Source organism: Equus quagga, chromosome 12 (assembly GCF_021613505.1).
Source record: "Equus quagga isolate Etosha38 chromosome 12, UCLA_HA_Equagga_1.0, whole genome shotgun sequence".
In the NCBI taxonomy this organism is placed as follows: Eukaryota; Metazoa; Chordata; class Mammalia; order Perissodactyla; family Equidae; genus Equus; species Equus quagga.
This window is the reverse complement of record NC_060278.1, coordinates 81,792,489-81,807,246: the sequence shown is the minus strand read 5'-3', so window position 1 is coordinate 81,807,246 and position 14,758 is coordinate 81,792,489. Positions and strand designations below refer to the sequence as shown.

At 41.2% G+C, this 14,758-nt stretch overlaps 1 protein-coding gene across 5 annotated transcripts in view; it reads left to right on the top strand.

Moving 5' to 3' along the window:
- Positions 1-14,758, top strand: part of PTPRA (protein tyrosine phosphatase receptor type A) — a 171,102-nt gene that overhangs the window by 116,873 nt on the left and 39,471 nt on the right. For 4 of the 5 annotated variants that reach the window (XM_046678499.1, XM_046678498.1, XM_046678497.1 and 1 more), the window contains 3 exons: positions 11,573-11,657; positions 12,847-12,920; positions 13,135-13,271. In XM_046678499.1, the coding sequence (XP_046534455.1) occupies positions 11,573-11,657; positions 12,847-12,920; positions 13,135-13,271 (296 nt within the window). Of the gene's footprint in view, positions 1-1,158; positions 1,180-3,567; positions 3,644-11,572; positions 11,658-12,846; positions 12,921-13,134; positions 13,272-14,758 lie in introns of those variants that run through there. The other variant, XM_046678500.1, reaches the window with a different exon arrangement.

The following is a 14,758-nucleotide window of genomic DNA, read 5'->3' as shown; positions in this document are numbered from 1 at the left end:
GCTAAACAAATTATCTTATGCAGATGAATTAAGGGTTATAGGTTTTTATGCACTGGCCTTTGGGATGCTTTTGAACAACAATGGCTGATGTTTTAGTCGTCAAAGCAGGAGGGAATAAAAAGAGGAAGGGAGGCAGGCGGTTTTGCTTCCTTTCTTTCAAAGTCCAAGAAACTGGTTATTTTCTCATGTGTGTTATTTTTAAAATGTAGTCCAAGTTATTTTGTTAGGACTAGCTTTTTTTCTTTTCTTTTTTTTTAAAGATTGGCAACTGAACTAACAACTGTGGCCAATCTTTTTTTTTTTTTTTTTTTCCTGCTTTATCTCCCCAAATCCCCCCTGGTACATAGTTGTATATCTTAGCTGCAGGTCCTTCTAGTTGTGGCATATGAGACGCTGCCTCAATGTGGCCTGATGAGCGGTGCCATGTCCGCGCCCAGGATCCGAACCAGCGAAACCCTGGGCTGCCGCAGCGGAGCGCGCAAACTTAACCACTGGGCCACGGGGCCGGCCCCTAGCTTTTTTCCTAATTGTGGTGAAACATACATAATATAAAATTTACCGTTTTAACTGTACAATTCAGTGACATTAAATCCATTCACATTGTTGTGCAGTCATCACTACCATCCATCTCCAGAATTCTTGTATCATCTCAAACTAAACTCTGTAACCCATTAAACATAACTCCCATTTCTCCTTCCCCCAGCCCTTGGCAACCACTATTCTCCTTTCTGTCTCTATAAATTTGTCTCTTCTAGGTAGCTCATTTAAGTGGAATCATACAATATTTGCCCTTTTATAACCAGCTTTTCTTTTAAAGCATTTTTTATCTTGTTAATTTGGATGATTTGTGTAATATATAGTAATACATTAAATCGAGTTCTGGCATTATCTGTCAAGTACCTCTTCACCATGAAGTGAGTGGTCATGAGTATACTCTCCAGTTGTTATTTAGTATTCCCTAGTTTTACATCTCGGTTTTGTTTTGTTCTAGGGGAAACAAACTGAAACAGAGATGCACATGTGACAAGTTTGTTGGTGATACTTTCTACCTACAGCACCTGTGAGGCAGTGAAGGCAGTTCTGTTGGGTAGAGGGAGGAAATGAGGTGCCATCTGGTCAGAGGCAAAGGCAACAAAGGCCTCAGCCAATCCCACAGGAAGCTCTGGAGCTGGAATGGAGGTGAAGGGTAGGGGTTTTCACCTGGGCCAGGTTACTCTCTTAGGCCAGGGCAGTTCCTGGGGAAAGACTTGGCTGAGAGCTCATAGCCACTAACCCTCCCACCAGCTGGAGGAATGAGGTCTTTGGTCCTGAAGAGGAGAATCTGTAACATCTACTAGCATTCCCATGAAGTTTGAGCAAGATAGTGATGCATGCTCCCATTCATAAATAGAGATTTTTCCATCTAAGAAAATGCTATTGGATGATTTTGATATATGTATTAAGGTTGGGGAGTGGCGTAGTGGGATATTTGGAGAGGTAGTATATGCAGTGGTTAAAAGTATGGGCTCTGAAACTAGACCATCCAGGTTTGTATGTTGACTGTACCACTTACCAGCAGAGTGGGGTAGGTGTTTAACTTCCCTATGCTTCATTTCACCATGTGCAAAATAGGATAGGAACCGAATTTCCTTCATGGGGTTGTTGTGAGGAATGAAGTAATGAAGTAACACATATAAAGTGCTTGGCCTAATGCTGGGTTGGCACATAGCAGTTGCTCAGCAAGTGTTGGCTATTACATTTCTCCTCCTACCACCACCACCACTCTGTTACCAATACTATTAGTTGGGAAGCTAAGGAGATAAAGAATCTCAGCTCTTCAGTCAGAACTCTTGGAAACAAGGGCACTCCTAGGCTCCTGGAGGCGGTGTGCAAGGCAGCTCCCAAGGCAGGGTCATCTTGCAGCCATACCGCCACAACTGTAGACACTCCTAATCCTCTGCCCTGTACCTTTTAGACAAAATTCTGCATAAACTCATCTCATGCTATTCTTCAATAGTTTTTTTAATAATAGGATTTTCACATGAAGACCTTATAACTGATACTTGTTAAATAGCAAGAACACAGGATAAAGCTGCTCTAACCATACTTTATTTTAGATGTAATCATTTATATAACTTTTTTTAAAAATCTGAAAATAGTATCCTCTTAATATTTGTGAAGAAGTCCTTGAACTACGGAGTTCTAGAACCCCAGAGGCTCCTTAAAGTTTCTCAGCTCTCAGATCAGTTCACCTGCTCCCCCTGGCTTTCTCCTTCAATACTTTGCTAGTGTTGGAGTCAAGAAAGGGATTGACATTCCTGTTTAAAGAGATCTTTTTGGATTATCATAGTAAGTGACATTATTATTGTGAACTCCATTTATGATGGCTTTCGCTAGGCACCTTTAATAATGTATTCATTCAACAGCTGTTAGATGTGAAGGATTCCAGAAAGGAAAAGAAATGTTCCCTGTCTCATGGAAGAAACACATAAATACCAAGAATCGAGTCCATTCAGCTGCTTGCTGTTGGGTATACTACACAAAGTGCTGTGAGAGAACTTAAAAAACTTATTGTACCTGGGGAGTGGGAAGGAGGCATGGAGGTGAGCTTTGGGCAGTTTAAATTAATATAATAACTGCAGAAAATGAGGACGCACCAGATAAGGTAAAAGCAAAGAGACAGGAAAGAGCAAGTATGTGTTTGAGGAAGTGTGCACAGTTGATGTGCATAAGGTGGGAAGTGACTGGAGGTAGCCTCAGCAGAATGGGCCTGATGGTGCATTGGGCTCAGGAATCAGGGTGTCTCCTGGTAAAGGGAAGGAAGGAAGTGACATAGTCAGATTTTTGTTTTTAGAAAGATAACTCCAGATGCTGTGGTGAAGATAGATGGGCAGTAGAAAGTAAAGTTTCTGAATGATAATTTGGCCCTTGACAACAGTAACGGCTCAGCCCAGTGGCTTGGGCTCTTGAGGCAACCTGATGACTTCTGCTGTTTTTAGAGCCAATAGGAAGCACTTAAAACAACATTCCAACTCTGCCTTTGAGAGTTGATATATATACTTCTACCAAAAACTGGAGATGAGACAAAGAAATCGGCCTTAGAAATTAAGGCTAGAGGAGTATGGCTTTTACTTCACTGATTATTTTTTAGTTGACCAAGGTGTGTCTAAGTCCTTAGGTGACTTAGAGGTGAGCCCTTAGAATATTATGACCCTCCGTTTTCTTGGAAAGGGGATATAGCGAATAGACGTCTGTTATCCCAGAACACCATTTTAGTATTTTTGAAATGCTGCCCCTGATCTGACTCTAGGAAGTGAAATTTTGCTAGAATGGATGCAGGGGAGGGGTGGGAATGGACCAGTGTGTGCCTGCTTTGCCAGTACCAGCTTGCATCATGCAAGGCCACCTCTCCAGAGGACCCAGACCAGGACAAGCCTGAGCATGATGAGACGACAAGTCTGCCCAGTTTGGGAGGAGCCTTAGGAGGGTGACTTGATCCTGAGCATATCTCCAAGTCTGAGATTTGATACAGAGAGCTGTAAGTTCTCTCCTGTTTTCTTGATAAATCTGAATCTCTTTTCCTCACAGAGGCCCGAGGACATCTTTACTATCGGTATTGTCTTTAACTGTATCAGAAACATGGATGTAATTCAGATCTCAAGAGGTAAAATCTGACTTTTATGATAGAGGACTAGTCTGGCCTGAAAGCTTGGAAGAGTTAAAGTGTTGTTGGTCCTATAGTTTATGAAGAGTCTGGAGAATAGTGTAACTTTGTGATCTTGCTTTAGATTTGCAGCTGTGTGATATGGGCAAGTTAATCTCACTGCTCCGTGTCCTCATCCATAAAATAGGGTTAATAACGGTATCTATCTTAAGGTTGTTAGGGTAATTGAATGATATAATATGTGTACGGTGCTTTGCTCTGTGCCTGTTACATAGTGCTTAAATATTAACTTTAATAATAATTTTTATTAATTTCTAAGATATCTGGCCAGCTGACACTCTTCTTGTCTTACTGCTTGTAGTTGTCAACTCTACTAGTAGTGGTCATAAACAATACTGCACTGTTTGTGCCTTCGGGATACTCATTCCATCCATTCATTCATTCAGGACTTTTTCTGACCACCACATCTTACATCACAGAACACTTTCCCCAATTCCCTCTTTTACCCTGCCTTATTTTTCTTCATAGCACTTATCACTTACCTGTATCATATATTTCTTTGATGTGATATCATATCATATCTGTTGTCCTGTCTCATCCACTAGAATATACGCTTCATAAGAGCAGGGAATTTTGATTTGCTCACTGCTGTATCCTCAGGACCTCCCTGGCACAGTCACTCAATATGTACTGAATGAAAGAAATATTGAAAATAGAGATATCTGGAGGTAATCTTGAATCTGCACCCTCAAGAAGTTGATAATTTAATGGACATATAATCAATGACCTCAATGTGATAAGAGTTGTAGCAAAGTAGGTATGTAGTGTTAATGGAAGTACTAGAAAGGAGCAATTACCAAAAAAAAGTGATATTTGAGCTAGAATTGTGTAAAGGGAGAGGTGGTAATAATATTCTAGATCAGGGATTGGCAAATTTTTCTATCAGGGGCCAGATAATAAATAATTTTAGTTTTGTAACCATACTATCTCTGTCACAGCTACTCAGCTTTACCTTTGTAGTGCAAAAGCAGCCGTAGATAGTATGTAAATGAATGAATGTGGCTGTACTCCAATAAGATTTTATTTACAAAAACAGGCAATGGATTACATTTGTGCTGTAGTTTCCCTGTTCTAGACGAGGGAACCTGCCTGAGCCTAAGCTGGACTGAGGTTCTCTGCTAGTATGTGAGCTTCTGGATGCCAAGGCCAAATTGTTTCCCTTTGTATCAGGCACTTTACAAATGTTGCTTCTTTTAAATCTTCCATTAACTGTGAAGAGGTGGAGAGCAATGATATATTTGCATTTCATAGAGCATTCCACAAGGGTTGCAAGAGATTATCACAGTACTACTAAGTAGGGTAGTAGAGATTTGAACTGCCAGATCTGTTTGATCCTAAAGGCCCATGCTCTGGAAATGGCTGTCATTTGACCTCATGCTGAAATGAAAATTGACTAGGTAAATAACACTGGGTTCAAAGTCCTTCCTAAGAATTTAATAGACAGTGCACCATTGACTTCTAGCAAAGATATTTTAGATGAGCAGTCATATGCAAATCTGATTTTTATTTCTCTGTAGGGAAGCTTTTTCCTTTTGCTGGAAGTTTTTAAGGATGACCTGTGGTTGGTTGGTTGATTTCAATCCAAAATTTCAAAAGTTTGTCAGGATGTGTCTAGGTAAAGATCTTTTTTCAATATTACTGCTCAAATTTGATGGTCCCTTTTGGCCTGGTAACTCAAGGAACTTGCTTGTATAATTTCTTCCCCTCCTTCCTTACCATTTTCTTCTTTGGGAACTCCTATTGAACAGATATTAGAACTCCTAGATCTATCCATCTTATCTCTTTTCTCTGCTCTTATAATTTCCATCTTGCTCTTAGTGCTCTGTGTTCTGGGAACTTCCGTGATTTGGTCTTTCACATTACTAATTTGTTTTTCAGTATGTCTTTTCTCCTGTCAGCCTTTCTATTGAGATTGTTTTTCCCCCAATTATGTCTTAGTTTTCTAAGAACTCTTTCTTAATTCTCAGATTGCTCCTTTTTTTCCCCATTTTTTTTATTGTGGTAAAATAGACGTAACAAAATTTACCATTTTAACCATTTTTAAGCATACAGTTCATTGGCATTGAGTTCATTTACATTGTTGTACAACCATCACCACCATCTGTCTCCATAACTCTTTTTCATCTTGTAAAATTGAAAATCCATACCCATTAAACAGTAACTCGCTATTCTCCCCTCCTCCCAGCCCCTGGCAGCCATTCTACTTTCTGTCTCTATGAATTTCACCACTCCAGGTACCTCACAGAAGTGGAATCATATGGTATTTGTCTCTTTATGATGGACTTATTCACTCAGCATATTGTCTTCAGGGTTCATCCATGTTGCAGCATATGTCAAAATTTCCTTCCTTTTTAAGGCTGAAAATATTCTGTTGTATATGTATACCATTTTGCTTATTTATTCATTTGTCAGTGGACAGTTGGTTGCTTCTGTGTGTTAGCTATTGTGACTAATACTGCTATGAACATGGGTGTACAAATAGCTCTTCAAGACCCTGCTTTCAGTTCTTTTGGGCATATGCCCAGAAGTAGAATTACTACATCATATGGTAATTCTATTTTTAATTTTTTTGTGGAACTGCCATACTGTTTTTTACAGCAGCTGTACCGTTTTACATTTCCACCAACAGTGCACAAGGGTTCTGTTTCTCCACATCCTGCCCAACACTTGCTGTTTTCTGGTTATTTTGGTAGTAGCCATCCTGATAGGTATGAGATTGCTCCTTGTTTTATAGTGGCTTTTTTTTTTCAATTGACGCATTGTCCTCTTGCACAAATTGCAATGTATTTTATTTAAAATATATTTAAATTTTATTTGAAAATTGAAAAAATTCTGGTTCTTGTGTTATCTCTGTTTTCCAGAACTGCTGTTGCTGTCCTTGGTATTTGTGAAGGTCACTTGTAGGGCTCTTGGTGAGCTTTGCTCTGGAGCATTGAATGGACTAGAATGTGCTCCCAGCAGGTGTCCCTTGTAGAGGACAAATAGGGACATATCCTAAACTAAGGGTTCAGTCGTTGTTTAGGAAGTTGGAACACGGTTATTCTCTAGGCAGAGCTGCCTTTCTTTTTCTTTTCCCCTTCTTCATCTCCTGTAGCTGCCTAGAATAATTGTAGGCACCACCCTTGTTCTTTCTCTGTCTTCAGAGACCACCCAGGAAACCCTCCATGGACCTAGTATACCTAGCAATCATGTGCAATGTATAGGCCCTCTTTGGATGCCAGCTCTAACCCAACCAAAAAAAGCGTTTATGAGACAGTCAGGGATATTTAAACAGTAACTGAATATTAGATTATATTAAGGAATTGGTGTTGCTTTTTAAATAGGATAACAGTATTGTGATTATGTTAAGAATCCTTCTCTCTTAATGATACATACTGAAGTAACTACAGTTGAAATGTTATATCTCAGATTTGCTTTAAAATAATCCAGTGGGGTGGGGTATAGACCAGTGGTTCTCAGGGTGATTTTCCCCCCAGAGGACATTTGGCAATGTCTGCAGATGATTTTGGTCATCACAATTGGGGTTTGCTAGTGGCATCTAGTAGTTAGAGGCCAGGGATGTTGTTAAACATTGTAAGCGCACACGACAGCCCCCACAACAAAGAATTATCTAGCCCAAAATGTCATTAGTGCAAGATTGAAAAACACTGGTATAGATGAAAAAACTGGTATATAATGATAATGTTGAAGTGAAGTGATAAGTACATAGGGGTTTATTGTAGTGTTCTTTTTACTCCTGTGTAAGTTTGAAAGTTTTCCATCATAAAAAGTTTGAATATTTATATATATGCAACTTCTATTTGTTAAAAAAAGAAGCCATCGACACTCTCTGTGACAAACTCCCACTCTTTATAGAGTGCTGTTTTTCCAGTTGAGTCTTGTTACGCAGCCTGTGGGTTTACTGGCCCTGTGTTGGCAAGCCATTGGTTAAATACCATGCTGCTGCCCCAAGGCCCACTTTCATCCGCAGTCCTGGTTGACTCTAAGCTTGAGGTGTTTCCAGATCTAGACTGCTAGACCTAGAACTTACCTTTCAACTGGAGGTTCTTTGGCTCTGATTGATCTGTTCAGCAGTCCAGTCCCATCTGCTTTGTCCTCTGCAAATCCCTTGGAGTTTCTGGTCTACTGGTGCCACTCTTTGCTGCCTTCCAGTTATGCTTTTGGTTCATTAGTATTTTTATATTGCTTCTATCATTTCAATCTTCTTTTAGAAAGAAGAAAAAGAAGTAAAATTATGGATTCAGCCCACTGTCCTGAGCCAGATGTCTCTAATTATCTTCTTTTAATGCCTGATATACAGCATTTTAACTGGAATTTAACAAAGACATATTTAGGAATAAGTCATTAATTCTTTTATTCATTCACTCGATGTAGTCCAGTATTTGTCTAGTGCCAACTGTGTGTGAAATTCTGTGCTAGGTTTTAGGTATATGGTGAGAAAGAAAGCAGGTATGTAATCCTTACCCTTGTGGAATTTATAGTGTAAAGGAGGGACAATTATTAATGAACTACACTCAAATAAATATATAATTAAAAAGTGGGATTAATGTCATCAAGGGAAATAACAGAGTGCTCTATGAGCATAATAAAGGAAATAATAGCTAACATTGACTGAGTACATAGTGTATCCTAGTTACTGTGCCAAGAACTTTACATGAATGATCCCATTTAATCTTCAGAATAACTAATTTTAGAGATAAATAAACTAATACTTAGGATCCTAATTTAGTATTAGGAAGTTAGAAAAGACCTCTCTAGGAGAAGTAACACTTAAAATGAGAACTGGATGACTTAGCCAGGCAAAGAACAGAGGAAGGCTACGTAAAACAGAAGGAATGACATGTTCAAAGGACTAAGGAGGGAATGAACTCAGCATGGGAGGACGCCAGTGGCTGAAGTTTAGTGAGCAAGAAAAGAGTGGCAGGAGACAGAGTAAGCAGGGGCTAAAGTAGGGAGGTTGTTATAGGCCAGGGTAAGGATATTAGATTTCATTCTAAAGGCTTGGGAAACCATTGAAATAAGAACATGATCTGATTTGCTTTCTTAGAGGTCAGTCTGCCTACTTTGTGGAAAATGGATTGGCAGAGGACAGAGGCTTACTTTGACCCAGATGAGAGGGGATAGAGATTGGGACTGTGGTGATGGCAACAGAATGGAAAAAAGGCAGACAAATTTGAGGTGTTGGTTCCAACCCTAAAACATATTACTTGCAGCTGGGTTGTATATAGAAGATAAGCATGAGGAAGAAACCAAGGAAATTTCCACATTTCTTGAGCAACAGAGTAGGTGGCTACTCTAGCTACTGAATGGTGAGGGGAAGGTTCTAGACACAGAAAGTTTGCATTGCCTGTGAAATTAAAGTGGAGGTGGCATATAGGCTCAGAAGAGAGGTCTGACCAAGCAATACAAATATGGGAATTGCTAGCGTTTCATTTTTGCTTACAACCATCTGGCTGATCAGATTAACTAGGTAGAGTGTAGAGAAGAGTGCCAAGGACAGAGCCCTGAGGAAATCAGACATTTAGAGATCTGATGTTGGAAGAGGAACAGCTAGCAAGGAGAAATGAGATGGAGCAGCCAAGAGATAGAAAATCAGAAGAGTGCTTTGTTGTGGAAGCCAAAACAGGAAAGTTCATTAAGGAGGAGAGAGTAGTCAGCCGGTTTGGATGCTCATTTTAAGATGAGAGCCACATATCAGTGTGTTTGAAAATTGCCATAAAGAAGCATGGTATAATATTTCCCATCTCTTGCAAAAAAACCCAGAAAACTTTCCACCCCACATCTCCCTCCTGCTGCTACTCCTTTTCTCTGTATCCTTTTATGGTAAAAGTCCTCACCTGAAATAAGAAGTCAAGATCTCAGTGTATTCTCTTTCCATCTTTATTTCATTCCATTTAGACTTTCTCACCAACTGCTCAGCTGAAACTACTCTTCAAAAGGTCAGCAATAGTGGCCATCTTGTCAAATTCGGTTTCATGTCCCTGTCTTCATCCTACTTAATTTGTCGGTACTATTTGATTGAGTTGATTACTCCCTCCTTCTTGAAAAACTATTCTTGGCTTCCATGATACCATATTCTGCCGGATTACCTTCCACCTCGTGACTGCTGCTTATGAGTCAGTTTAGCTAGCTAATCTTTTAAAAGAATGTAAATCCAGTTTTATCTCTCCCCTGTTCAAAGCTCTCCAATCACATAGTGTTTCTCATCACATTCAGTATTAAATCCACGCTCATTACCATGGCCTACAAAGCTAAGTCTTCTGGCTCCTGCCCACCTCTCCAGTCACATCTTGTAGCAAAACCGGCCTTTATGCTGTTTTCTGAACCCGCCAAGCTCCTAAGGGCCATTTTGCTTGCTATTCTCTGTGCCCTGAAAGCTGTTTGCCAAGATCTTTGCATAGTTCACTTCTTCATGTTATTTAGACCTCTGCTCAGTATAAACACTTCAGACCTTCCCAAACTACTCTTAAATAGCCGACCAGTGCCTCCCCACCCCATCTCTCTCTGTCCCGTTACCCTTCTTTTCTTCATAGCTCTTGTCTCTGTCTGAAATTATGTGTTTACTTGTTTATGTACAGTATCCTTCCACTTCCCCCAGACTGTAGGCTCGCTATCACTTGTTTACTTGATCGCTTCTGTATTCTCAGTGTCTGAAACAGTGCCTCGCATACAGTTGCTGGTCCATAAATATTTTTTGAATGAGTGCTGCTAAGAAGTTGAATCAGATGAGGATGGGAATGTTTCCATTGGATTTGGCAATATGCCATTTGTTGGTGTCCTTGATGAGCAGTTTAAATAGAGCACTGAGGGGTAGAAGTCAGCAAAATAGATTAAGAAGTACTTGGAGGTAAGGAATTGGGTTAAATAACTGTTTTATAAGACAACTGTTTTGAGAAGTTAACTGTGAAGAGAGACATAGGGCTGTTGGTGGCTGGAGGAGAGGAGAAGTCTTTGAGGTGACAGTAATAGATGTAATCCAGAATATATGTGACAGAATTGACCTTTACATGGGAGGGATATGTCCTCCCTTTTAACAGGATGGAAAATGGTGAAGATAGTTACAAACTCAGACTGGTTGTATAGTTCCTGGTGGGGGCATCACAGTGGAGAAGGAGGAGTCAGTACCTGGTCAGTTGCCATGAGAAAAGGAGGCTAAGTACTGGGTGGAAAGGAACCCAGGCCCTGTGGCATGGAGGGAAGAGTTGCTATATTTCCAAGCCAATGTTGCTATAATTGGGGTCCTGGTAAAAGGTAGCTGTGGAAAGAGGTAGAAAAGAGTACCCAGCATTTTTGGATACCTAGTGCCTAAGGATCTAATAGTGTCTCCTTGCTTTAATCAGGAACAGTATTCTCTGTGTCAGGAAACCATTTGGGCTTATGATAGGAAAATTGTCCTTTTCCGTTCCTCTTCTGTCTTCCTCTAGATGGAGCTCATTGAGGCCAAGAGAGAGTACATTGTTGGCCCTGCACACTCAGCTTGCCATCAGGATTGGATATGTTCATGCTCTCAAATATTCGAGTATTTTTTATATGCTAAGCACTGTTTTAGGCTCTGTACCAATGAATGAAACCAAATCTCTGCCTTGAAAGAGCTTTTCTTTTAATGCAGGGAGACAGAGGATAAACAAATGTATGATAAATCAGAGACAGAGTGGGCATGTCACCCTTGGTCATCACCCTATCCTATCTATCCAGTAGCCCTGGGGTGGCAGTGGGAGATGTTCTCTCTCTTGCTTTATCCATACTCTGCCATCTATTGAAGCATTGAATGAGCCCTTTTTTCTCATCTGGATGTTTCCCTGAGCAGCCAACTTGAGCCCTCCATTGCGCACACAATGGTAATGACATGTTTTGTTCTCTTAATTTCAGATGAGACGCCAATTATTGCAGTGATGGTGGCCCTGTCCTCTCTACTAGTGATCGTGTTTATTATCATAGTTCTGTACATGTTAAGGTGAGCATGCTAATGCTTCTGCATTCTCTCGGACTCTATTTCAATATGCCAGGGTCTCAATAAGCCCAGACAGACCAGAACACAGTAGAATAAGGAAAATTAATAGGATAGAGGGGAACAACTCCTGATAGTGATACTAAGGTTAAAATTCTGCTTAGAATGGTTTAAAAGCTCTGCATAGTCTTGCTGAAGACCCAGTCCCTCCCCTTTGTTTCCATCTGTCTAAGTCCAGGACAACCTAACACCCAGGATCGTGGTTTGGAGTTTGAGGGAAGAAGCCACAGTCTGTATTATTACTGATAGATGTTTTAAGATCTTCAGATCTAGCCCTATTGAAGCAACCCCAAAAGTGCCCCAGTGGAGCTTATGTGCTCAATAAAGGCCTTCTTTATTTCTAATTGGGGCTTTGTCTCCAAACGCCTCTAGGACCCCTGACCCTGGTGTGCTAGACTGAGCCATGTGAGTTACAGGGTTCCCTTTCCTGACTTTCTTTTAGGGTCCTCTAGATGTTACTACTCAACAGGGAACAAAAGCAAGGAAAGGGGACCCAAGGGGGAGAGGAGGAAGGTGCATTTATTCTCTTCCTGTTGAAGTTACTGCCCTGACTAGTTGGGTTTAATTCTGCCTTTGTCTTTGGCTTAAGCTGGTCTGCACTCCCTCTGTTCTTCTTCAGGGATAAAGAGAGGTGAACCTTGTGCCCCGCTACAATTTGTCATGGGTCTCTACCATTCTGCAGGAGATCTGTGGCCAGACCTGTGCCCACTTAGTCTGAAGCTCTGGCTTCTCCCTGGTTGCATTGGGGAAATACCAGGGTTTGTGTTTGATATGGATATTCTTATCTCCCCCCACCATATTCTACCCACTCATCCCTTCTCCACCTGCTATGGCTGTGATCTCCAGTGAGTCCTAGAACTAGAGCTACACAGAGGAGCTCTACAAGCCAGAATATACTGTTGGTGTTACCTTGGTTGGATTCTAGTGTGCTGAGGGTGAGCAGGAGCATCCTGAGGCACTAAGTCACCATGGAATGGAGCTGCCTCAGCATGTGCAGGACCTGTCTCTAAAAGAGTCTGTTTATTCGGTAAAGGAGATTTAGAAAGGCTGAATTGATAAGTGGAAATAACAAAGCCAATGATTGATCTCTACTCACCCTGTGCTTAGTTTTTCACTGTGAACATTTTCTCATTAGGTTTAAGAAATACAAGCAAGCTGGGAGTCATTCCAATTCTTTCCGTTTATCCAATGGCCGCACTGAAGATGTGGGTAAGGCACCCCCTAATGACATGGGGAACTTTCAGGGAGAAGAAAATCAAGAAATTAGGGGTTTCCTCATCCTAAAAGGAAGGAAAAAAAAAAAGAAGAGAGCAGCCCTAGTTCTTGGAGGCCTGGTCCATGAGATTAAAATCCCCAATTTAGTCTCCAGAGAAGGGCTGAGTCCTCAGGGCACCTGACCAACCTTCCCCCTTGTGCACTGCAGAACCCCAGAGCGTGCCACTTCTGGCCAGGTCCCCAAGCACCAACAGGAAGTATCCGCCCCTCCCCGTGGACAAGCTGGAAGAGGAGATTAACCGGAGAATGGCCGATGACAATAAGCTCTTCAGAGAGGAATTCAACGTGAGTTCTCTGCTGAGGCTGGTGTGTCAGCAGGGAGGAAGGCAGACCCAAGGTCAGGCCTTTTGAGTCATGGGGTAGAAAACAGGTTGCTAATGGGTTAAGAGGTGAGAAATTTTTACCAAGCTCATCTGACTCCTTTCCTATGTGATCATGGACAGGAAATGAAAAAAGATTTGCTTCACCTCCCTCATCTACCCATCCATCCATCCATCCATCCATTCGTCATCACATCTGTTATTTTGTTTGTTTAATAAATACTTATCAATATCTAATATGTGCTAGGTGCCAAGAATTTGCTGGGGAGCAAAAACAGATTCAGTTCCTACACTTAGGTAACTCGCTGTCCAGTAGGGAAACCCCCATAACTATGTAAGTTCAAAAATAACTATATATCAGAACAAAAATAACTGTTTAAGTTCGAACAGCAATATAGGACATGGAACGACTGGTGCATTGTTGTAGGAGCCTGTGTTAAGAGATGGCCTTTTAGAGTCTAGAGTGGGGGTCCCAGAGTGCCTTAAGTCGACAATAGGAGTAGATCAGTATGGAAAATGAGGACCGTTAAAGACTGCAGAGCACAGGCCTCATCTTTGGCATTTAGATTTGTATTTTTTATAACTCCCTCCAGGAAACAACATGTTTGTGAATATAGATTGGTAATCCCAGCCCACCAGTTCTGATCCCAGGTCAGAACTTCTTGAAGAAATGATGTTGTAATTGAGACCTAATTATAGGCAAAGGCATTGGGAAGGGGTGGGGAATGTTCCAGGTGCTGAAAATAGCAGGAGCAAACTATCAATAGGGTGGGTGAGGGAAGGGCACATGTGAAAAATAAGTAAGGGCTATGTGTGGCTGAATGGCAGAGATTCAAGGGAGTAGTAAGCGGAAAAAACTGTGCAAGAAGACTGAGCCAGTCAGTAGATCTTGTAGATTGTCATTAGAGAAGTGGAAAGTCATGGACCAACCAGATTTATATTTTGAAAAAATGCCTCTGGCTGCTGTATAGAGAATAGTCCATGAGGAGACCAGAATAGATGAGGAATACAGTTAGGGGCTGCAACACTTGTTAAGACCCGAGGTGCTGGTGGGTTGCCCTAAGGTGATAATGATTAGGGAGGGGGAGTGGATTTGAGGACATAGGGGAACAGTTCCAGAGTTGGCTAATTCATCAACTTGGGCATTGTTAAACTCTCAGTCTCCTTCACACTTTTCCACTCAGCTATGGATCAGCTTTGTCTCTTAGGCTGGCTCCCCTCATGATGCGAAAATGGCTTCCCATTCTAGGTGCCACATGGAGGTGTAACAAGGTTCAGTGAGAAAAGGATGACTGCTTCTTTCTGTGTGTCTCCTTTTATCAGTGAGGAAAACTTTCCCAAAAACTTCTGGAGACTTCCCTTATCACATGCTCCTTCTTAAACCAGTCATAAGCAAGGGAGAAATAGGCTTACTGCTAGTGGCTGAGACCAATCTAGATTATTCTTGTGTCG